General features: G+C 35.5%; 1 protein-coding gene across 1 annotated transcript in view; it reads right to left on the reverse strand.

The window, feature by feature from the left end:
- Window positions 1-1,616: 1,616 nt before the first annotated feature.
- Window positions 1,617-26,585, reverse strand: part of LOC101894953 (small G protein signaling modulator 1) — a 107,925-nt gene continuing 82,956 nt past the window's right edge. The window contains exons 2-10 of the mRNA XM_059121909.1: window positions 14,160-14,562; window positions 12,790-13,234; window positions 12,233-12,728; window positions 11,874-12,170; window positions 10,805-11,817; window positions 7,456-7,580; window positions 7,130-7,309; window positions 6,779-7,056; window positions 1,617-6,718 (exon numbers count right to left, since the gene is read on the reverse strand). Of these exons, the coding sequence (XP_058977892.1) occupies window positions 6,630-6,718; window positions 6,779-7,056; window positions 7,130-7,309; window positions 7,456-7,580; window positions 10,805-11,817; window positions 11,874-12,170; window positions 12,233-12,728; window positions 12,790-13,234; window positions 14,160-14,562 (3,326 nt within the window). The 3' untranslated portion in view covers window positions 1,617-6,629. The remainder of the gene's footprint in view (window positions 6,719-6,778; window positions 7,057-7,129; window positions 7,310-7,455; window positions 7,581-10,804; window positions 11,818-11,873; window positions 12,171-12,232; window positions 12,729-12,789; window positions 13,235-14,159; window positions 14,563-26,585) is intronic.

Genomic DNA, 26,585 nt, shown 5'->3' on the forward strand with positions numbered 1-26,585 from the left:
TCCAAACTTGGCACGTCGCAATATAATATTTATTAATACGAAATGTACAATATTTACCCATTCCTTCGAAACTTACTCCATAGAGGATCAAACATTTGAATAATCATAACAGAAGTCAAAATGTATTTAAATAATCGAACATTGGCTGAGGGTATACATCTGTCGTCAAAACCGACTGATACTTTCCAACTTTTTTTTATTTTTTGTATATAAAAGTTTCAGTAAGTAAAGCTTAAAAGTCGGGCGGGACCGATTATATGATACCCTACACCACTATGGATATTTAGTAGAGCTCTCATAAAAGAAAGGTTTATATTGGGCATTTCTGAACTCTATGAGATATCTGGTACAAAATATGATTATGGTAGAGTGCATATTCCCAAAGTTGGAGATTTCAACACCATATCGGATGAAACATTTTTATGGAGCTAGAGCTATATCTGAACCGATTTTTACCTAGTTTTAAATGTTAACTTCTAGTATGAATTCGCTCGGAAGTGCAACTTTTCACTCACTTTGGGCTGAAATTAGGCATTTGGTGCACAAAAACCCTAAAATCGGACGAAGATATATAGGGGAGCTATATCCAAATCTGACCCGAACTTGATAAAATTTGATTTATGAATTGCTAGACTGTATCTGATATCTGGTGCTAAATATCAGTCTTGTGGAGTGCATATAACGAATGTAAGGGACTTAAACAACAAACTCGGATGAAACATATATATGGGAGCTACAGCTATATCTGAACCGATTTTAAGCAAATTTGAAGCACATGCTTGTAAGCTGAATTCGGTCGGATGTAGCAAAATTCACACCATTTGGAGTGATATTAGCCATTTAGTGCACAAAAAACCTAAAATCGGATGACAATATATATAAAAGCTATACATAAATTTGGACCGATTTTCACCAATTTCAATAGGGCCCATCATTGGGCCAAAAAAATGTTATTTTGACAATTTCATCTCAATCGAATAATAAATGCGACCTGCATTTTGTTTACAAAAATACATGGACAGACGGACGACGGACAGACAGTCAGACGGTCTGACGGACAGACGGTCGGACATGCATAAATCGACTCAAATTGGAACTATGGGTCTATCTCGTTTCCTTCTCCATGTTACAAATGCACAAAGACATAATACCCTTACCACTATGTGATGTAGGGTATAATTAGTGTCTCTCTCACCCGCAAAATATTATTCCTTAAACACTAGCTCCATGCAAAATTCCGAGTCAGTTGGTCTATAATTGTGACCTCTATAGTAACTGCAAAAGCAAGAAAATTTTCTGCAAATATCTCTCTATCACCTTAACCTACCTCAATTAAAAATCTCGTGAAAAAAATTTAGATCGACTCCGCCACGCGAGATAGGATGTAACCTTCTATGTCTGGGACCAATATTTCAAATTTATAATGCCCCAACACATAGTTTTGTAGGGTATTGTTAATAAAACAGCATTGAACTTATTTGTTTTTTTTATTTATTTAAAAATGTTCTATGTAACCTCATTTAATATGTACTACATGTTTTTTCATTTCATCTACAGTTACATTTGTCACACAATGTTCTTCATAAATTACAATCATTTTACATATAGAAAAAATAATATAAACCAAAAAAATATTACAAATTAATTAATATTTTTTTATATAAATCGAAAAAGGAAATAATAAATAAAATTATTTAAGTGTAAATAGGAAATACATTCAGTATGTTATGTGGTGTATACATATGGGAAATTTTCTTTTGTATATATATGGAGATATCTGACAGAAAGTCAACTGGATTCAAATACAATCTGCTTAAGTTCGTCTCGGTATTTCAATATTTAACAATCGATAACTGGTTTTATTTGTTCAAGGTCTGTAAAAAGGCTTAGCTGTCTCTCTCTCTCGCTCACTGTTATTGTTGTGGTTGTATTGGTATTTTCAAATACATTCATATATATTTTTTTTGTTTTTATATTTTGTTCCATATAAGGTACACAAGGACACAATGATTTTTTGTTTTTTTTTTTTACTTTTAATTGTATTTATATATGTGTGTGTGTGTGTGTGTTTTAAATATTATTTGTTTTTAATCAATTATTGTTACCACGTTTTCATATATTTCAGGTTGGCATTGGTTTTTCTTTTCTTAGAGATTTTCTAACAGTTATAGATAAAGTAAAGAAAATATAACAGTCTCATAAAGAATTGTTGTTGTTGATGGTCGTAGTAAAAAAATACGTGTAAATCATACAACATTGATATCTTTGTGGTATAGATCGTGTGATATTTTTTCAAAGTTCAAAGATTGTTCCAGATAAATATGTAGGTCTTTTTGTAGGACTATGTTAGTTGGAGCCAATACGCCAGAGCTCTTCTAATTTTGATTATGATTTGTAATTGTCTTCCTTTTTGGTTTTATTCGAAGTAGTTACCACTACAATAGGATTATTAAGTTGTTATTGTAAAGTTCGGTTATATCTTTTTAAATTCAAACATTTTAATAGTGCTATAGTGTGCTTTCGGTTCCTTGATTTTTTTATTCGAAAAAATAAATTCTTTTATTTTTGATATGAAAGCTGCCTTTGTTCATGTATTAGTTATTTGATTTATTTGTTATATTTTTGAGCAAAATTTTCACGGTTTGGAATTTAAGAAATCACAATATATTTTATATTTCATTCGCAAGTTTATTCCAGATACGATGCTTTTTATACCCTCCACCATACTATGGAGGGTATATTAACTTTGTCATTCCGTTTGTAACTCCTCGAAATACTCATGTCAGACCCAACAAAGTATATATATTTTTGATCAGCGTTAAATTCTAAGTCGATTAAGCAGTGTCCGTCTGTCTGTATGTCTGTCTGTCCGTCTGTTGTGATCACGCTATCTTTCGAACGAATTAAGATAGAAGGCTAAAATTTTGCACACGTGTTTATTTTTCTAGTAGGCAGGTTAAGTTCGTAAATGGGCCATGTAGGTCCATGTTTTCACATAGCCCCCATATAACGGTACCTCCCGATATTCGGTATTTTGAGGATTTTAGCGACATTATTCACCGGAATTGTTTCAAATTTTGTATTTGAGGCCCAGGTCTCCGTATAGGCCTCACATATCAGTACCTCTCTATATTCGGTATTTTGACAAGTTTAGGTACAATACCCACCGAAATTGTTAGAGATGTCGTATTTGAAGTTCGTAATGGATGCTATAGCCTGTGACAGAAAATTGTCTATGCTGATCCAGGTCTTCGCACAGCTGCGATATAACTATGTAGGTCCACCCAATATAACGGCTATATTCGGCATTTTTAAAATTTTAAGAGAATTTTCTTAAGGATTTAATTTTTTTAAAAATTTTTAAATTCGTTCCAACTGGTGTAGGGTATTCGAAGTTCGGCCCGGCCGAACTTACTGCTTTTTAACTTGTTCTTTTGTTGATATTTAAAACAACCTTTATAATTGGTTGAATTTTACGCAGGAATTACAAGATTAACAAATTAAAATGCACACGTCGATTTTGCCGACAGATGTATAACCTCAGCTAATACTCGTTTATTAAAATATATTTCGACTTGTGTTATGATTGTTCAAACTGTTGACCCTCTATGTGGGATTTTTTTCTTAGCTCAAATTTTAGATGTGTGAAATTTTAAGAGACTGGGATAATTTTGTAGCCTTTTTTTGAGTTTTATAACTATTCAAAATTTGGACCCGTTGTGGGTACGGAATGAAAAGGAGTAGCCCGATATAATCCATCTTCACGCCTTATCCTTCGTTTATGGACATATTAAGATGTGCCGTATTTGAAAATAATCAAATACTCAATTCCTTTTTAGTGAGCTTCATGGTTATTGAAAATATTGACCTGTTGTGGGGCAAGGCTGGCTGGTTGGTGAGCACGATAACTCTCGAAGAGAGCATCCGATTTTGTCCAAACTTGGTAAATCGTAATATAAGTTTTGGCCTTTGATACTTAGTTATTAATATGTCACTTGTCAGCACCTCCTGCCCTTCAGCATTAACTTCCGATTCAAAATTTTAACTTAAAACTTTACGCTACGTTTTGAGTTCCAAACGAAGCTATTTCACTTTTTCCCATTTTTATAACCTCAGCCAAACAGAGGATATATATCATTTGATAAGGCCAAAACGTGCAAACGAAATAACGAATTTAGACCCTAGGTCTCTTTGGACCAATACCGTTTCAGGACATTTAGAGTCGTTCAAAGGGGTGTCCGCCCGTTCGTCCGTCTGTCTGGTTGGTGCGCACAATAACTCTCAAAGGGAATGTCCGATTTGGTACATCGTTTTATTATTGTCAAACTTAAATTGAGTTCGGAGATGGAGAACATCGGCGAACTTTTTCTGGTATCTCCCCCATCAAACGTGAAAAAATCTGTTGTGTATCGTACCATCGCTCGTTACCATGATACTGGTAGCTTAACCCAATTTCAAGGAAGTGTACGGAAGAAAACAGCAACATCAGCAGAAATAGTTCGAAAAGTAATGAAGCGACTTGATCGGATCCCTCGTCGCAGTGGCCGAAAAATAGCTTATGACCTGAACATATCGCAATTTTCCATTCGGCAAATAGTGAAAAACGAACTCAGGGTAAAGCCATTGAAATTCCGAAAAGTGCAAGAACTTACACCGCAACAGAAAGAAAGTAGACTCAAATAATCTAAATAGTTGCTTCGCTTGGCCACCAGAACACAAGCGCCGGCAATGACGATGGTGTGGGCCGCCATAACAGCCGATGGTCGCTCTCCGCTCGTATTAATCGCCCGTGGCATCGGAATAAATACCGAATATTATCGAGAAAATATTCTGGAGGGTATATTAAAGCATTGGGCTCGCAAACATTTTGGTCGCAGACCTTAGACATTCCAACAGGACTCAGCACTAGAATGGTTACAAAATGAGCTTCATTTCCAGCGCAGAATGGTCACAAAAATCTCCATTGGACTATTGTGTCTGGAGTATTTTGGAAAGCAAGGTTGGCACTAAAAAATATAAAAGTGTCGATCACCTCAAGCAAGCGCTTCGCCTGGAATGGGCAAAAATACTGCAGAGCAACATTCGGGCAGCGTGTGACGGTTTCATTGGCCATTTGAAGGCCATAATTCGTGCCAAAGGTGACCAATTCGACCAAATCTAAACTTATTCTAAAATTTGATGCTATTTCCGACATTTTTTGCTTTCATTCAATAAAATTAAAAAAAAAAAAGAAGTAAAAAAACATCAAGTTCGGCCGGGCCAAACTTTTAACACCCTCCACCTTAGGGTAAAGGAAACATTAGAGGAAATGTTGCAAAAACCATTAAAATGCCGAATATCGGAGGTACCGTTATATCGTGGACCTACACATGCAACGTTTTGCCAAAGGAGCTAGAACCCATTATGACCTACAAATACCAATTTTCAAACAAATCAGTGAAAAAATGAGGCAAAATTCACCAAATTACCGAACATCGGGAGGTACCGTTATATGAGGGCTATACCAAAACGTGGACCTATAATTACAATGACTCGCCACACGCACAGGGATCTACCGTTATGACCTACAAATACCAATTTTCAGACAAATCCGTGAAAAAATGTGGCGAAAACCATCAAAATACCGAATATCGGGAGGTACCGTTATATGGGGACTATACCAGAACGTGGACCGATATATCTCATTTTCAATACCAACCATCCTAGACACAATACAAATTGCTCTGCTAAATTGTTGGCGCTCTACGTCAAATAATGTGGGCTGTATCGTGATTTCAACAGACAGACAGGCGGACAGGCAGACAGACGGACAACATTAAATCGACTTTGAATTTCATGCTGATTATGAATATATATACTTTATGGGTCTACGACGAATATTTAAGGATGTTAAATACGGAATGACAAAGTTAATATACCCTCCCTTTCAAGTTGGAGGGTATAATTATGGCGTATGACATTATTGCATATAATCATAATGTTAATGAAAACATATTTACATCTATCGGCAGAACCGATTGCGCTTTTTAACTGTTTTTTCAACTTCCGTCATTCTCGCTACATTTATCCTAATTTAGCTCCAAGTTTTCAAGTTTTTACTTATCTATGAAATATATAGTGACTTCTTTAATTCTATTCCGTTTGAGATTTAAATATATGTATATTCGTAAATGTTCGTGATTAGGATATTATTCAATTATTTTTTGTTGGTGTAAATATATGTTTTCTTTATTGGGTTGTTGAAAATATTTTACCTTATTTAATAATTTATTTGTTTTTCTTTACTTTCAACTACATCCGCTTTTAGGGTTTATTCTAGTAATACTACTAACAAAAATGATTGTAGGTTCCAGGTTTTAAATATGTTTGTGTCATTTTCCAATATGTCTTGATGGAATTCGGTAATAAGTGTATATAGTATTTGTTATAATTTTTAGAGGATTAATATTTGGGGTTTTAAGACATCGTTATTGCTAGGACTACTCTAAACTATCGGAAGATGATTTTTTTCTCTTAAATTTGGGGAGTTAACCCAAGAATTAAAATATTTTGGGCAGGGACAGGGGATGGCAGGTGAATAGAATCTAATATTGTATCTTTAGGGGAAAATATCTGTCAAATAAAAACTTTTACTTATTTTCTATGATCATTTGCAATTGTAAAACCAAACTTCGAGCCAATTGTAAAATTGCCGCTGCATTGTGTCGCTCAGCCATTTCTAGAAAAAAATTTGAATATTAAAAAAAAATATTTAAAAAATCTCAATTTTCCCCCTTACCATTAAAGAATTTAATGACATCCGTAAAATCCATGCTATTCGACAAAATAATATCTCGATATGTTTCCAACAGAGCCAAGGCCAAAAACAATACAAAATGTGCCGAGGCCACATGTTTGGCCGCCCATATCACCTCCCACGTCGAGAAGACATCATCGTAGACCAGCTCACGTTTGAAATCCAACAAAAACCAACGATAACAAAAATAGAAATGTGTATAATCACCATTCGAATCCATGAGATCATACATTTCCGAATCGAGTATCTGAATCAGCGATCTATAAGGGAGTAAGAAAAGAGAATAACTTATAACGTACTCTTCGCAAAACTTCTTTTCAAACTCTCTTTTACCTCATGTTGGCAAAATGCATATCCATTGCCCCGCCATTGGGGAAATTATCAATCATACGTTCCATTAGTTTGCAGAAACAGCTATAGGTCAGTGACTCATCATCGAAGATGACGAGGAGGGGAGCCACCAAATCACACATACCCTGCATATAGCCAATGTCCAAGTGTTCCCAAACATAGCTGGAAAAGAGTAAAAGAAGAGGGTCATAAAAAATTACTAGGAGGTTTTGTAAAATAAAAATCTCAATTAAAATCTTTTGGTTCCAATTGTCTGATTTTTTAAGAAAGCCTACTTCGACACGATATTTCACAATATATGAACTTACGTCGATATAACATTCCTCAGCTTATCCAAATTTTCATTGGCAAAGTAGGGGTAATTTCGATCACAACGTTGCACATCCTTTTCAATACGATGAAGATTCAATCCAAACTGTTCCAGGAGTTCACTCTGAAGGAAAAAAAATATTTTAATTTTTTTTTTTCTGCTTTTCTTGATGCCCCATTGTTTTATGGGTTAATATATCTATACATATATCTATATCTATACCTATATCTATATCCATATATATATAAACATCTGTATCTATAAGATTCCAGCTTCAGCCGTTTCTTCTTGGTGTTGATTCTGACTGACGGACTTCACGATTCATCATTCCAGACGAAACGTCTAAAGCTAGAATCTTGAAATTTTGGTTGAGTGTCGGAAAAGGCAGGGTTTTTAGAAAATCGTACTACAAGGGTAGGGAAAATATAAAAAAGTACTAAATATGTTACCCCTTTGTATTTGAGGAAGCTGTACAGCTAGGACTCTTAAATTTGGAATGAGGGTCACTAGTGGAGTATATGACACATGTAACAAAGGGTTTTTAGAGAGAGAGAGAGAGAATCAAAGTTGAGGAATAAAGTCGATATAAGAATGTAGATCTGGAAGTGTGTACTATACGAAAAGTACTAAGTGTATCTGTACGAAAAGTACTAAATTTGATAAAATTCTAATATGGAGCTGGAATTTTGAAATTGCTGGCGGAGAGTAGGATGAGGATATGGTAGTGTTTCACAAATTTGTACTTATGTTCACGAAAAGTACTAAATGGTACTCAATTTGGTACAATTTAGATTCGGGTAAGCTAATAGAGCTGGTATCCTGAAATTTAAGATAAAACTATTGCATTATAGGAGGTATGTAGGCAGTTTGGAAATTCGTACTTATGTGTACAATTTAAATTTTGAGAGAACTGGGAGAGTTTGAATCCCAAAAAGGTGGAAATAAGATTTCTATTGGATTATATGATATAGGTGGTAATGGAAATTTGTAGCTATGTGTACTAAATGGTACTAAATTTGGTACATTTTAAATTTGGGTGAACCAACAGAGCTGGTACCCTGAAATTTGGAAACAAGTTTACTGCATGCATGTGGTTATGGACATTTGTACTTTGATGTACTAAAAGGTACTAAATTTGGTACAATTTAGATTTGGGCGAACCGATATAGTATACTGAAATTTGGAAAAAAGACAACTGGTATATTGTATTGGTATATGGAGGTAATTTTGGAATTTAGTACTAAATACTATTTTTACGAAAATGTACAAAATTTGGTACAATTTTTGTGAACCAATTGGTATTAAATTTGTGAAATTTGGAATTGGGATGCTTGTGAGAGTGTAGGATTGTGGTATGTAGGAAGTATTGGATATTCGTACTTATGTGTACCAAATTTGATACAATTTGGATTTATGTGAACCTATATGGGTGGAATCCTGAAATTTGTTTTTTTTTTTTTTTTTTTTTTGGAAAAGTACAGAAAGCAACAATTGGTAAAAAAAATAGTATTGATTGTACGGATAGAGTTGGATTTCTGAATTCTGGTATCAGAATTTTTATGTAGTGTTGTGATATGAAGGTGGTTTTGAAAATATGTAACGTAGATGTACTAAAGGTAATACATTGTACTAATATTCGAATTATGCTCGATATTGGTTGGTAAGGTTGAGATATGAAGTGGTTTTGGAAATAAATACTGACGTGAACGAAAAATATGCTATACTAAATTTAGTATTGAGTGAAGGGATATGGCTGAAATCCTCAATTTTTTTGGTGTATGTGACTAAGACATGTGGTTTTGGAAGTGTGAACTAAAATTGTTCGAAAAGTACTAAGTGGTACTAAATTTGGAATTGGGTGAAGTGATAGGGCTGTAATCCCGAACTTTTATATTGAGGTCGCTGTTGGTGTCTGTGGTTAAGATATGGAAGTGGGTTTGGAAATAATTGTTCGAAAAGTACTAAGTGGTACTACATTTGGTATTGGGTGAAGGGATTGAGCTGGAATCTCGAAATCTAATATTGAGGTCTATGTTGGTATCTGGGATTGAGATATGGAGGTGGTTTTGCACATTCGCACTGTATTTGTTCGAAAAGTACCAATTGTACCAAGCCATATGGCTACAGAGGGTATATCATTTGATATGAACAAAAGTTCCTCATCGAAATAACGTCTCTTTATACCAAATCCATTTGGGTCTACCGATGTCCGACAGTCTGTCTGGCTGGTGCGCAGGATAACCCTTGATTTGATTACATGATTTGATTTTAACGTGGTATATAGTAATATTATTGTCAAACTTAGTTCAAGGATGGGCTTATCTAACTTTTCAAATCCCAATATTTGTATCAGCCCTAAGTCGGTTGTGAAAATGGAATATATGGTCCACTCCATCATACATCTCCCTCACATAGGGTCAACATTTTAAAAATTATAACTTTCATAAAATGGGAAGTAATTATCTGATTTTCTTCATATTTCATACATCCCGATATTTCTACTAACATGATATCTGGTGTGAATAAAACGCGAAACGATCATCATACTATTTTTAAATTCAGCACATCCCAATATTTCCGATAACACAAGATCTGTTATGAAGATGGAATATATCGATCCCCTCCTTCGGGTACCTCCCCCACAAAGGGGTTATAATTTTAAATAACCGAAATGCTCATAAAATTCAAAATTAGTATCCGATTCTATTCAAATTTCACACATCCCAATATTTATAATTTCTGGGCATTTTGTTTTAAGTTTTGACCTTTTCTTGGGTAGGTACCAGAAGAAGTGGACCGATATTGTCCATCTCCGAACTCGATCTAAGTTTGATAATAATATTACGATTTACCAAGTCTGAACCAAATCGGATACTCCCTTCTAGAGTTATCGTGTGCACCAGCCAGACAGAAGGACGGACGGACATAGCTAGATCGATTCCAAATATCATGAAACGGATTTGGTCAAAAGAGACCTAGGGTCTAAAACCGTTATTTCGATGAGCTACGTTTTGGCCGTATCAAATGATATATACCCTCTGTAGTCAAATGGCTGAAAGCATAACAATTTGCGTCAAACTTGACAAATTGTGAATTTCGAGCTCTAAAAGGGTCTAACTCGAGCTGCTAGGACGAATATAAAATTTTAAGGTGGAGTTTCCGTTGACGAAGTAGCGGGCACTAGTCAATTGAAAATTCGAATTAATGATTTTTACCTTTAGAACCTAAACCCACATCGTCTCAAATCTATGCAATATTTTAAGATCCCAATATTTTAGTAGCTCTAGTTTCCTGTTCATCTTAGCAATAATGAAATATCTGTTCCCATAAATAAATCTCCAACTTACACTATAAACACCACCATTTGAGCTGGCCGGGGAAACACAGGTTGACTTGGGCTCCTGTAGGGCATCAAGGGAAGTGGGCACGGTTTGTTCCTCCAACGGTGACATGGGTCGTGTGGTTTTCTGTGGACTTGGATCCCAGTTGACAACATCCACTGAGGCATTTGTAACAATTACCGATGTTGTGGATTCACGCTCTTCCCCCTTACCCGCCGACGCCAGCACTTGCTCTTGATCATCATGCAAATGTTCCTGAAAATCATCTGCACTCAGGTACTCAGGACTTAGAACAGATTTAGGTTCCATATCTTCAGATGTTAATAATTGAGCAGATGGAGTTGACTTCAGGCCTTGGTAGCCATTGCCAACGGTGTCATATGAGGAAGACGAGTTCGAGGCAGATTCTTGCCGTTCTTTCGGGGTGGCTGCAGGGGCTTGGAAATCGCTGGCGACTTGATCGTCAAATACTGAATCTTCGGCAATTTCATCCACATGACCCGAATCGGTGCTGGTTTTCATGGCTCTTGGTATGGGTTTTACTGTTAAATGACTCGACGAGGTGTGGGCTGGAGTTTTCTGCTCATCATCGAATTCCAAGTCACCGGGATCTGATAAATCCGACATATCTTCGAAGACTTCATTCTCCAAATCGCCGATTTCAATTTCTACTGCCCGCACGGTTTTGTCCTGACCACTATTGCTACCGGAACTGAGTTTGGCCACAGCCCTGGCGGTTTTCTCTTTTTCCCTTTGCTGGACAATGGCATCCACGGCTAGCCATTCACTCATTGTTGTCTCATAATAATGTTTACAGGTTTCATCTTGCTTCAGGCGTTCTTCGAGGGTGGAACCAAAGCTATAGTGGCCCAGGAGATAGGGCCACACTTCTTTCCGCAACTGGGGAGTCACACCACCAAAATACACTAAACGGAAGACTTCATTGGCATTTTTGGCCACACCATTTTCATTCAGGACATTCCATTTTTCCACGGTCAGACCCTCCTCGTCGGCTTTCACTGAGAGGAAAAAAATTTGAAAATTGGATTTGAAATATCCTTGGGAAGCCACTTACTCTCTGGGGTAATCCTGCCATTTACCAACCCCGATAAATGTGTCCTCACTGTGGATAGATGCCTACAATAGGCCAACCAGCCATAAAAGGCCCGCGATATGATTTGCCTCCTCATGGTGGAACAGACCATTTCAATACTGGCATTCTGTTGAGTTTGCAGAAGCGGAGATTCCAGTGGATGCTGATCAATGGAAAGACTTTTGCTGGAGCAATCACTGCTACCCGTTGTGGAACAGCTACTCAATTGAGCTCTACGTGGAGCACTGCGCACAAAATCCAAAATAGAATGGGCAGCAGCTGGAGGTATACAAAATATTAACATCCGACTCAGAACAGGGATTACCTTTAAAACTCCTTACCGAACTCCTCATGTTTACTCTTGCTAACAATGCGAAACACATAATCAATGGGCGTTTCATCAAAGGATTCCATAACCGAGGGTAGGATACGCCTTCGTACACTCTTAGGCCAGGGAAAGATTTTGCCAATACCACGTTGAGACCACAAAGGAGGATCTAGCTGTCCATGTGGTAGAAGACCAGTTTCCAAGCAACTTAAGAACTGTTGCATATGACCTCCTTCGGGAAATATGATTGGTGGCCTCTGGACTCCATCTTGACTCACCAAGATGACAGTTCCTCCACTATCCTCACCCCTATTCTGATGACAATGGACATAGACAATGTCATCGACATTTATGTTCAAGGCATATGCCCAATATGAGTCCTTGTCCTCCTCCTCATCCTCGGCCTCCTGATAACCATTCATCAACTGGTTGGGAGTCCATTTTATGGTCAAGGTCTGGATATGCTGATGTAGACTCAAATAACCCAGCATAGGCTCGCTGCAGTCCTTCTACAGATAAAAAAAATTAAATTAAAATCCAGTTACATATTTCTTCGATTTCCGAACCTACCGGCAATACTTGCACATTATTTTTGCCATACAACAGAGTGGCTCTGGAATTCTGATGCAATGACTCCACATAGTCCTTGGCCACGGTACACGAAGCAATTGACTTAAACGTCCCGGTATTTGCCTCATCAGTGCTGGTGTTTAAACTTCGCTTGAAATTTATAATCGGTGCTCGGGAGGATACAGATGATGATCGCCGTCCGGAGCTAATACGATGCCGCTGTACCAATTCATCGGCGTGAGGATCGGTCCAATAATGATCAGCTGTTTTGGATTTTGTAAATTCCAAAGCACACGGCCCCACCAGTAAGGAACTTAGAATGCATCCATAATCGGAATCAGCCACCAGTGAATCTCTGTCATAATATGAGCTGGCATTGTCCACGAGGTATTCAATGATTTTTACCAATCTCTTCTCGTACAGCGCCAAACGTATCCAGAGGTATCTGAAGGAAAAAAGAGAGTAAAAGGGATTATACCATGTTAACCACGGTTAAGTCAGATTTTCAACACCTTAAGAAGCAATCAGTCGCCTAAGAGACATGTCTCCGGTTAAAAATGTTTTTTAATATCCTCCACCATAGTATGGTGGGTATATAAAGTTTGTCATACCGTTTGTAATACCTCGAAATATCAGCATAAATTTCTACGTCGACTTAGTGATGTCCGTCCGTCCGTCCCTCTGTCCGTCTGCGGAAATCACTCTAGCTTCCGAACGAAGTAAGTTGATAAAATCTAACTCAAATGTATATCATGTCTGCAGGACACGTTTTGATCCACGTTTTGGTATAGCCCCCATATACCAGTACCTCCCGATATTCTGTATTTTGATGATTTTAGCAACAGTATTCACCGGGAATGGTTCAAATTTTGTATCTGAAGTTCGTAACTACAACGATACTACAACCTAAGACAGAAAATTGTCCGTGCAGGTCCACGTCTTCATATAGCCCTCATATAACGGTACCTCCCGATATTCGGAATTTTGATGATTTTAGCGACATTATTCACCGGAATTGTTTCAAATTCGGTATTTGAAGTTCGTAATGGATACTACATCCTAAGACAGAAAATTTGTCAGTACAGGTCCACGTCTTCGTATAGTCCCCATATAACGGTACCTCCTGATATTCGGTATTTTGATGATTTTAGCTACATTATTCACCGAACTTTATTTCAAGTTTCGCATTTGAATATTGTAATGGCATATGACAAAAGTTGCCTATCCAGGTCCTCGTCGTCCTACAGACCCTAATATAATGGCCACATTCGGTATTTTAAAGATTTTAACAGAATTTTTAAGGTTTTTTTTTTTTTTTTTTTGAAAATTTCCAAATTCGTTCCAAATGGTGGAGGGAATTCTCTACTTACTTCATTGATGCCAATGTGTTGGACGAACAGCTTGCACTCATAACACTGGTCACCGAACTACTGCTGCCCTTCTTCAACATGGGAGGGCGATTAAAACTTTCACTGCTCGACGAGGAACGTTTGCTAGGATCTTGGGCCTCAATATCTTGCACCATTTTACTGATATGTTCGGCATCTGGACAAAATTTGGCAATTTTGTGTAACAGGGCTGTGGTCGATGACGTTTTGAATAGGCCCAAAGCACGGCGACGCAAACCCTGGCTGAGGCAGGCTTCCACGGCGGCACATAGCTGTGTAACTGTTGTACTCTCTTCGTGGACATATTTTTTCGTCACTGCCTCTTCCATTAACTGTTTGACCTCTTTCTTAACGGCCGATATGAGACGTTCCTTGAAATCTGTCTCTGCAAAAGGTAAAAAAAAAACAAAATTCGATTAACCGGAGGTTGTTAAATATTTACGGCTATAAATGTCACAAACAAATAGGAAAACAAAAACCTGTTCTTAATTCCGTAAGTGGCTGGCAATTTCTATGCAGATCCATAATTTTATGGCTTTATTATCCAAAAGCTAGACATCGCAATGCCATTGCCATTTAATATTGATGAAGAGATAAAAGGTTTATTATCCAATCAAAAGAGGGGAGACAAACGACCGGGAAACAACAACAACAACGCTTTGAAAAGTGGCAGCTGAATGGATGTTGAGTCAAAATAATTATGTTTTATGCGGCACCAAGCCATAATAAATAACTTTTTACGTTGGCATTAAACAAACATTAACCACGTCAAGCAAGTAATGATATCCAGCTAAAGCAACAGGCCACATATGCGCTGGGTGGCGCGCACACACACCCACCCTCACACTTCAACCTCTAACTTCATACCAAGTCATATACTAATGTACTTCCACACACGGCCACCATTACCATCAACATCATCATCACCGTCGTCATCCTCGAGTCCACTTCCATTACTAGCTGACTTTCCAAAAATCTCATAAAATTTACTCACAGCCATAACGAGGTCTTTGAATCCCCACAGGGCAAAAATGCTCTACTTCCTTCCTCCCATCCATCCATCTGCCGTCATCAACAGCCATATGAAGTGCAAAGCGTAATCGTGTGCAACAGTCGAAGAACTTATTTCCAAATGATACTAAACTAACGACCAATTCACACCCCATTGATCCATTTCCTCCACCTCCTCCCACATCGTGTATTTGTACTTGGCGTCACACAAGGCACCATGCCATGTGTTCGACGGGACACTATAGCAACATGCAACAAGTCTGTTAAATATTTGAATTTAACAAGGGAGGTGTAGTAGTGAGAATAAAAGACACCCTCATGGACACAGTGGAAAAATAAAACAAGTTTTGAAGAAGATTTAAATGGCAATTCCGAGTCGATATAACCACATCCGTTCGTCTGTCTATTTTATGAATATTTTTTTAAGGACATCCTGGCCAAAAATTGGGAATAGTTTAAGAATTTTCTGATGACGAAGCATTAACTTTTAAAATTATTATTCAAATCTCCTGGCAAAAAATTGAGAATTTTTAACAAAAAAAAAAAAATAAAGAAAGGATAAAAGTCGGGCGGGCCGACTTTATGATACCCTACACCACTCTTCATATTTAGTAGAGCTACCCATGAGGAATAAACGGAAGGAAGAAACGTAACGTATAGGGAATTTAAAAGAATTAAATAATACCAACTGCAATCGGTTTTGAATGTGTATTGTGGTTTAAAAGTAGTTATATTTTAAAGCTGAACGGAAGATATATCCTCTCTGAATCTACTTTTCCTACTCTAAATCAATATATCCTCCTCAGAATCGATAGATCCTCCTCTGAATCGATTTCTACTAAATTTGACGGATGTACTTGTGTCTGAATCAATAATAATCAAAAACCAACCTATTTGAGCTGATGTTACCATTTTCAGGCACAGTAAACGTGAAATCGGATGATGATATATATGGGAGCTATATCCAAATCTGAACAGATCTCTATAAAATTAAGCAGAGGTATTTCTATACTGAATCTAATAGTTGGTACCAACTATCGTTGTTGTGGAGAGGATTTTACGAATATGAGGGACATCAATATAAAATCGGACGAAACATATACATGGGAGCTAAAGCTATATCTAAAACGATTTTTACAAAACGTGATACACTTTAATTCTGGCGGAATTCGTTCATCCGTGCCAAAAACCATTTAATAAGGACTTATATTAACCATTTGGTGCAGAATAAACTTTAAATCGGATAAAGATACAGGGTGAGATAAAAAAACTACAACAAAGTCAAACGCCATAATTTTTACATTTTTTTTTTTTTTAATTTCGGAAATAGCATCAAATTTTAGAATAAATTTAGATTTATTCGAATTGGTTACCTTTTGCAAGAATTATGGCCTTCAAACGGCCAATGAAACCGTCACACGCTGTCAGAATGTTGCTCTGCGATATTTTGGTCCATTCTCGGCGAAGCGCTTGCTTGAGGTGATCGAAACTTTGGTATTTTTTAGTGCCAACCTTGCTTTCCGAAATACTGCAGACACAATAGTCCAACGGTATCCGGAGATTTTGTTGGCCATTGTGCGCTGGAAATGAAGCGAGGAACCTCATTTCCATTCTTGGTTGGCGCGTGCTGAGTCCTGTTGGAATGTCCAAGGTCTGCGGCCAAAATGTTTGCTTAATATTCGCCATTTATTCCGATGCCACGGTAGATTAATATGAGAGGAGAGCGACCATCGACTGTTATGGCGGCCACACCATCACCATTGGCGGCGCTAGAGTTCTGGTGTCTGGTGGCCAACCGAAGGTGCGCATTTTCAACTGATCTCTTTGGCAAGTAAACACGATCATTTTTATTGTTTTTTTTTTTTACAAACTGCTCATCTGAGACGGAGAAAACCAAATTCGGCAGTTCAACACTTTCGGCCAAGCGAGGCAACTCTTTGCTCTTTTGAATCTATTTTCTTTCTGTTGTGGCGTAAGTTCTTGCAGTTTTTTGGAATTTCAATGGCTTGACCCCGAACTCATTTTTCAATATTTGCCTAATGGAATATCGCAATAGGTTCAGCTCACGAACCATTTTTCGGCCACTACAACGCGGGTTTCGATCTAGTCGCTTCTTTACTTTTCGAACCATTTCTGCTGATGTTGCTGTTTTCTTCCGTGCACTTCCTTGACGTCGGGCTACGCTACCAGTACCACGGTAACGAGCGATGGTACGAGACACAAAAGATTTATTCACTTTCAAATGCTGCTAACGATATGCTAAAGATAGCCACTTGTGTTTTTATACCCTACACCACAAGGTGGTCAGGGTATTATGACTTTGTGCATTGGTTTGTAACAGGCAAAAGGAAACGAGATAGACCTGCTTCCTTTCGATGTGATTCTACATTCTCAGTCGATTTATGCATGTCCGTCCGTCCGTCACCCGATCCAGATGAAATTTTGCACAAACCATTTGTTTGGCCCAAGGACGAACCCTATTGAAATTGGAGGTAATCGGTCAAAATTTAGATATAGCTCCCATATATATTTTCGTCCGATTTGCCTTTTATTGTGCACCAACCGTGTAATATCAGCCCGTATAGTATGGAGTTTTGCACATACAACCAAATTGGGCCTGAAGATATGTAAGCAAAATTTGAATGAAATCGGTTCAGATATAGATATAGCTCCCATATATGTTGTTCATCCGATTTGTTATTTCTGTCCTCCGCAGCCGTAATATGCACTCTGTAACAACAATATTTGGGGAAATATATCAAATAAAGCTCAGAAATACATTTGCTAAATTTTATCGAGATCGGTTCAGATTTGGATATATCTCCTACATATAACTTCGTCCGATTTACCTTTTATTGTGCACCAAACGTCTAATATTCGCCCAAATGGGATGAAATTTGGTACTTACGAATCGAGAAGCTAGTATAAATTCGGTAATATGCACTCCGTAACAACGATATTCAGGAAAATATATGAAATACAGCTCATAAATATCTTTGCCAAATTTTTTTCAAGATCGGTTGAGATTTGGATATAGCTCCCATATATATCAAATGGTCTTTTGAACTTTAAATTATAATTATAATCATAGCGTGTATGATTGAATTCTCCCATAAAATTTTTAATTGTTATGTAGAGCTCTACTAAATTAGCAAATTGGTGTAGGGTATCATTAAGTCGGCCCCGCCCGACTTTAATTCTTTCTTTACTGTTTCTTTTTTTTTTTTTTGGAATCTTTAAAGATCTGTAATCAAAAATTTTAGTTTTTTTAATGCGTTTTTTCGAAGAAATACTTAAAAACATTTTTAGGATTTACTGCCCAAAATATTAAATTTTTCAAAACAAGAATATCGTTGGCTTGAAGCGTTTTTTAAAATACTTTCTAAAATGGATTTTTTAATATTAAAAAATTTTAAATCGAATACTCTATAAATAAAAACATTTTTAAGATCGGATCTGAATCTGATTTTATTTAAGAAAATCTTGGAAAATATTTTTTACGGATTTCCTGATTAAAACCGTATTTTTGATATTATCTCCTTGGCAAATACTGCCAACTATACCTATTGCCACTGTTGATGCTTCCCAGAATTTTTATAAAAATAAAATGATATCAAAAATTTTAATAAAAAAAAATCGTTAGAAAAACATCTCTCAAATGAACCCCCGAAGTAGCGTTCCTTCATAAGTAATTTGAAATTAATGAATTTGAAATTTGAAACAATTCCGTTAAAAAAAGCCGCTAAAATCATCAGAATACCCAATATTGGGAGGTATCGTTATATGGGGGCTATATGAAAACATGAACCAACATGGCCTATTTACGAACTTAACCAGTCTACTGGCACGAATACATATGTTTGAAAAATTTTAGCCTTCTATCTCAATTCGTTCGAAAGATAGCGTGATTACAACAGACAGACAGATAGATAGGCGGACATCGCTAAATCGACTTAGAATTTTACGCTGATCAATAATATATATACTTTTTTGGATCTGACATGAGTATTTCGAGGAGTTACAAACGGAATGACAAAGCCAATAAACCCTCCATAGTATGGTGAAGGGTATAAAAATGGTGGAAAATATCTTTTTAAGGATTTCTTGGCCAAAATTAATATACCCTCCATAATATAGTGGGGGATTAACAAATTATATATATTCTGTCGTTCTTCTCCTACAGTATTAAACCGGCCATGTTCGACCCCCGAACTGGCACAAGGGACTTGCAAAATGTAAAAAATTGCTTTAAAAATTGTCGATTAAATTTTTAAACATCGTAATATAAGGTGTTATATTTATGTGGTGCTATACAAAAACGTAGCAACAGACGAAGGAGCATCCTTAAGTCGACATAGAATTTTATGCTGATGAAGAATATATTTACTTCGTGGGGTCTAAAATTTTCGATGTGAATTACAAATATACCATATATACTATGACGGAGGATATAATAAAATTTTATTCATAGTAAAGAGCCTTCCGGATTTAGGCGAATTTTCTGTACTAACTTCCTTTATAATAAAAAAATGTGTCGGTTTTCACGAATTTCTAAAGTTGGATACTTCTAGTCAAATTTGACCAATTTCATCTATATCAAATCTTATACTCAACTTTCAGGATTCTTCGTGTCAAATTAACCATAAAAGGCTAATATTTCCTTACAACTATCCATATCAATCACAGAAGGCTACTCAAAATGTCATGAACTTTGTTTCCGATTACAGGCGACGAGATAAATAAACAAAATTAGACCCATCAATTTCACTTACATCTATGGCAGTGCCTACTACTGTAACTCATTACAAAAAAGAAAACAAAAACAAAAAAAAGAAACAAACCACATGTCTGCGACACCAGTTTCCGACGCTGTCCTTTATATCTTATCTCTCTCTCTTTCCCCTCTCTCCGATTGTGTTGTGTAATATAATTACAAACATCCATCTTCGTAACTAATTCCAATTCCTGTACTGTTCAATAATACAAATGAGTCCAGTTGTTTTATCCGGTTTCATGTTGAGCGCCGATGTGTGTCTCTGGCAGACGACAACAGAGAGTGGCAGACAGACAGAGAGAGACAGTTGGATAGACAGGCTTAGGCAACCCAAACCACAAATGAGATTAAGACAAACCGGATGTAAACGTGTTGCAAATTTGTATTTTAGGTATTACAATTATTTTCTATCAACGGCAACACATGGCAAGCACCAACACAGAGGACAGTAGTCGTAGTAGTAGATTCTATTATTGCCGGTATGACTAGATGCCTTTGTTGATGTTGCTGTTGCTGTTGCTGCTACTACAAGTATCATCGTTATCCTCTTTCTTGTATTTATTATCATCTTAGTGTTTAGTATTTTACTATTTGTATCGCTTGCATTAGCTCTGTTTCTTGGTTAATGGACATTTCTGGACTCGAAGCAGTACACAACAACATATTACAATCTTGGCCCATATCCGGTGGAATATGAGTTTGGCAAAGGAAACATGGAAGCTGGGAAAGCGGGGAATGTAAAACATAAATTGTGTGACAGTTGGTCCGGTGGTTTTCTAATCTGGAAACGTACATGAACTAAAAGAAATAAATAGAAAGCCTTAAAACAAGTTTAACACTACATCCCATCAGAAGAACACTGACGGGATACATTGATAGGCTGGGCCCGAAATTACAGGGGCATAACTATCGGTATGGGATTTAAATTCCGGATGATAATCAGTTATTATAACCTGTATCCATACCTCTAAAAATTATATATATTCCTGATCCGAATGGAATTAAAAGCCGATTTAGCGATGTCCGTCGGTATGTCTACTGAAATCATTATAGAGTTCACATAATTTAATCTAGAGCTTTGAAATTTCCACAAATGATTTTAACATATGAAGGTTGATTGGTATTTAAAATGGTCCACAATTAAGTATAGCCCCCATATATCAGTACCTCCAGATTTGCGGTATTTGTAATTTTTCTGCCACAATTCCAGTCAAATTAGTTAAACCTTTTCATTTGGGGTTCTTTATGCATCTGTTCTCTCCCTGCAAAAAATATTCGCTATAGGCCCACTAATTGATATGGTCCCATATAACAGCACCACCCGATTTTCGGTCCCTTAAAGGTTTCTGCCACAATTTCCAAAAAAAAAGAAAAAATAGATTAAGCTTTACAATTAAGGTTCTTGAAAGGCCTGTTATCTTCTTGTAAACAATTTTTGATTCAGGTTCACTAATTGGTATAGCCCCCACATAACAGAAAACGGCAGATTTCAGGTATTTTGAAGGTTTCTACCACAAGTTCCAACCAAATCAGCTAAAACTTGGCAACTGGGGTTCCCCGTAAGTCTGTTTTCTTCTTACGAAAAATGTTCAATTCAGGTTTACTAATTCATATATCCCCCTCACTTTGAGCATTTCGACGATTTTCGGCACATCTTTCAACAGGATTGTCTCGAATTTGGTATTTGTAGCTCGTTACGACTTCTTAGTCTTCTTAAAAAAAACTATTAATATAATTAAGTATAGTATCCTTTAAAGCATTTCGATGGCGTTCGCAATGTTTGTCAAAGAATTGACTTCCTCCAATTTTTCCAACGGAATGGTCTGAAATTTTGTATTTTAAGTTTTTAATGGACGTCGAACTGACTTACAAATATAGTTTGATATACGTCCTCTCTTTTACTCTGTATATGTTAAAGGTTCGATAAATTTTCAGGATCTTTATAGAATCATTTTTTGAGTCAATTTATATATGTCGGCATTTTTTTGCTTTCATTCAATAAAATTACAAAAAAATTAATGGTCATAGCTTTTGACTTTGTTGCAGTTTTTTTTATCTCACCCTGTATACTTTATGTGGCCTTCAAAGAATATTTATATATATTACACCTGGTGCAGGGTATGAAAATTGGAATAGAACTACAATTGCCACATCAATCGGTCTATATTTATGGTCAATGCTGAAATAGACGTATGATACCGCAAATCTCCAAACACATTCGCATTTTATCTCCTTTAATTCATCCTTAAATCAAATAAGCTCTGTCACATCTCCGTTCAAACAAAGTTTTGCGGTTGTAAATGTTACTTGGAAACGTTAAGAAATTAAATTGTGCAAGATAAAAGTTTTGTTTCTCAGAAAATTCAAGTAAATAGTTGCTGCCAACAAGAGAAGGATGAACATGAAAACTGTACATTTTATAGAAAATAGAAAAAAATGACTTGTTTTGTAATGTCTAGGAATATAAATACGTTCGTCAAGTATAATCTGCAATGATATAAATTTAAAAGTTTAATATTTGCAATAAGTTCTAAAAGAAATTATGTCTCATTAAATGCCTCAATAAAAAATCTGGGGCTAGGTTCAGGTTCAATGCAAATATTAAATTAAAAATATTTACTTTTTAAAGTTAGGCATTTTTTTTATTTATAAAAGTTTCTCTTCACATTTTTTAGAAAAAGAATTGAGTCCCTGCGTTGTGCAGTCAAATTTTCAGAATTTTTACAGGTATTTATTAAAATTAAAATTAATTTTAAAACTAATTTAAAAACGCTGACCTCTACAACACTTCTCAATTATGAAAATTTTGTTCCTCTTTAGAATTCCACGGAATTGGGGATACAAGAAAAAAATCAAATAAGTTACTGTAGAAGGTCAACCAACGCCAATTCTTTTGTTAGTCTTTTTCGACTACAAATAACGTGAACGTTGCTACCCTTTTGCATTTTCTTTGCCCTTTTAATTGTGCCTTTTTTATGGCAACATCTTTCATTAAAACCTTTGTCTTTTTGCTCCTGTTCCGGTAATTGAGCTGACATGCTACTAACCATAGCATTTCTGCTAAAATGTGCAAACAAAAATTTCACAATTAAAACATTGATTGGAAAGAAATGCGAAATCTTTAATTAAAAATTATCTTCGTTCCTTAGAAATCAAAAGGTTACAAAATCATGGGTTGTATTCAAATGCAAACTATCATCAGATCACATTGCAATTATTTATCAACACTATTTTCAGTGTAATTTATAAAATACAGTGGTACGAAACAATAAGTGTAATTATTTGTTTTGAGATCGTTCAGTTTGAAATTTTTATGTGAAGAAACCTGAAAAAACTTTGATTGGAGAAACATTAAAGAACATTTGTAAAGGTGCTGAATATCATTCGAGATGATATTCCATCCGTGAAGAATTCAAAATACAATTTGCGGCCCATTTTGGGAAAAACCAAGTAAAAAAGGTGTAAGTTCGGACATTGAATACTCTCCACCATTTGGAATGACTTTGGCAATTCTCAAAAACAATAAAATCCATTAAAAATTCTGTTTAAATCTTAAAAATACCGAATGTAGCTGTTAAATTAGGGTCTATACGACGATATGGACCTGCATAGGTAACTTTTGTCATAATCCATTGCAATATTCAAATGCGAAACTTAAAAAAAATCGGTGAATAATGTAGCTAAAATCATCAAAATACCGAATATCGTGAGGTACCGTTATATGGGGGCTATACGAAGACGTGGACCTGCAAAGATAATTTTCTATCTAAGGCTGTAGTATTCATTACGAACTTCAAATACAAAATTTGAAACAATTCCGGTGGATAACCGATGCTAAAATCATCAAAATACAAAATATAGGTAGGTATCGTTATTTCGTGGTTATATGAAGACGTGGACTTGCACCGACAATTTTTTGTCATAGGCTGATAGACTAACCATTACGAAATTTAAATATAAAACCATTCCGGTCTATAATGTCTCTAATACCATAAAAATACCAAACGAGGTACCGTTATATGTGAGGTATACGAAGACATGTTCCAGCATATACAATTTTCTATCATAGTTTGAAGTATCTAATACGAACTTCAAATACCAAATTTGAAGCAATTCCGGTCTATAATGTCGCTAAAATTATCAACATTTCGAATATTGAGAGGTACTGTTATATGGGGTAAAACGTGGACCCACATGACCCATTTATTCAAACTGTAAATATGACCTGCACTTTGTTTACAAAAATACCTGGAGAGACATAGATCTACAGAGGACCTATAGGTCGTGGGTTGTTACCTTCTCCATGTTACAAACAAATGCGAGTTGTAGGGTATACAAATTCAAGGTTTTCTCCACATTCGAATGTCCTCTAGAAAAACGTCTGGATGTCTTGTATCCGAAAAATTATTTTTGGAAGTCTTCTATCCGAAGAATTAATTCTGGTGGTCTTCTATACGTAGAAGACCTTCTGAAGGTTTTCAATACGTAGAAGACTCTCTTGAGGTGTTCCATACGTAAAAGATGCTCTGGAGGTCTCCTATACCTAGAAACCCTCTGGATATCTCATGTACGTAGAAGTTCTACTATACTGAGGGTCTTACATCTACATGCTTTAAATAAAAATATATATTTTTTTAACTCACACGTATTAGTCTGTTGGTCCAAAAATCGGCTACTATTTGTCCTTGAAAAATATTCTAAAAATGCCACGTTTATTGCTGAACTATTTATTGAGAAAAATACTCGTTATTGGTCCTTCGTGCCCTTAAAAAATTACTTGAATCTATTTATTGGTCCTTGAAAAATAATTCTAAAAATCCACGTTTATTGTCTCTTTAGGTCCTTGAAAAATGATCTTAAAAACCTACGTTTATGGATTTTGTAGGTCATTGAAAATAATTCTTAAAAAACCCGCGTTTATGAGTTTTTTAATGTAAAAAAAAATTTGAAAAATAATTTTTAAAAAATCCTTGAAAAATAATTCTTAAAAAATCCACGTTTATTGGCCCTTTGGGTCCTTGAAAAATTATTGTTAAAAAATCCACGTTTATTGGCCCTTTGGGTCCTTGAAAAATTATTGTTAAAAAATCCACGTTTATTGGCCCTTTGGGTCCTTGAAAAATTATTGTTAAAAAATCCACGTTAATTGGCCCTTTGGGTCCTTGAAAAATTATTGTTAAAAAATCTACGTTTATTGGCCCTTTGGGTCCTTGAAAAATTATTGTTAAAAAATCCAAGTTTATTGGACCTTTGGGTCCTTGAAAAAATATTGTTAAAAAAACCACGTTTATTGGCCCTTTGGGTCCTTGAAAAATTATTGTTAAAAAATCCACGTTTATTGGCCCTTTGGGTCCTTGAAAAATTATTGTTAAAAAATCCACGTTTATTAGTCCTTTAGGTCCTTGAAATATTATTGTAAAAAATCCACGTTTATTAATCCTTTGGGTCCTTGAAAAATTATTGTTAAAATAATCAACGTCCTCCAAAAATTATTGTTAAAATAATCCACGCTCTTCAAAAATTATAGTTAAAAAAATCAACGTCCTTCAAAAATTATTCTTAAAAAAATCCACGTCCTTGAAAAAAAAATTTACAAAAATTCCACGCCCTTGAAAAATTATGTTTCAAAATTCCACGTCCTTGAAAAATTATTCTTTAAAAAATCCACGTTTATTGGTTATTTAGGCATTATCCTTGAAACCCACGTTAAAATCTAGGATCAAGAATATGGGTCCTTAAAATCGATTTTTTGGTATTAAAAAAGTACCGTTGGTTCAAGAAACAGTGTTCCAAAATATCGACCAGTTGATCCTCAAAAACTATTCTTAAAAAACCCATTGGTCCTTATCAAATATTAAAAATATCATGTTGGTCCTTAAATAAATATTCGTATAAGCCCATTTTTCGTGATATCCTAAGCCATTGAAAAATATTCCAAAAAAGGTCACTGTTATTGGTGTGTTGATTCTTATGTGGATGTTGATCCTTGAAAAATATCCTTTAAAAATATACATTTTTTAATCTGTTGTCTCTTGAAAAATATTGTTAAATAATGAACTTTGTCTCTAGAAAAATATTGTTAAATAATGAACTTTTGTTGGTCTCCTCAAACCCAAAAAAAAATCAATAATCAAATAATATTATTATTCTGAAAAAAAAAACTGAATTCATTTGGTTTGTTTGTCCTTGAAAAATATTCTTAGAAATTTCAAATTTATTGCATAATTATTGAAAAAAAATATATATATATAAAATAAAAATTGTACTGAGAAAAAATCCTCAAAAATTCATGTTCAATTGTCTGCTGATTCTTGAAAAATATATTGTCCGGTAAGTCCTCGTAAATAATATTTGTACGAAATTTATGTTAAATTTGATATTGGTCATTAAGAATATACTTAAATCAAATTAAAGTTTATTGACCTGTTGGTCCTTAAAACAAAATAAAAAAAATTTACTTTTAATGTTATATTGTCTTAAAAAAATAAATTAAAAAATATCTTCGATTTTTTATCTACTTATCCTTGGAAAAATATTCTTCCAGGTTTGTTGGTCCGAGGGTACTAGAAAAAAATCTTCCTAAAAATCCAAGTTTTTGATCTATTGGCCTCTGAAAAATGTTT

The sequence above is a fragment of the Musca domestica genome, unplaced genomic scaffold, assembly GCF_030504385.1.
Source record: "Musca domestica strain aabys unplaced genomic scaffold, Musca_domestica.polishedcontigs.V.1.1 2, whole genome shotgun sequence".
NCBI classification, from domain to species: domain Eukaryota; kingdom Metazoa; phylum Arthropoda; class Insecta; order Diptera; family Muscidae; genus Musca; species Musca domestica.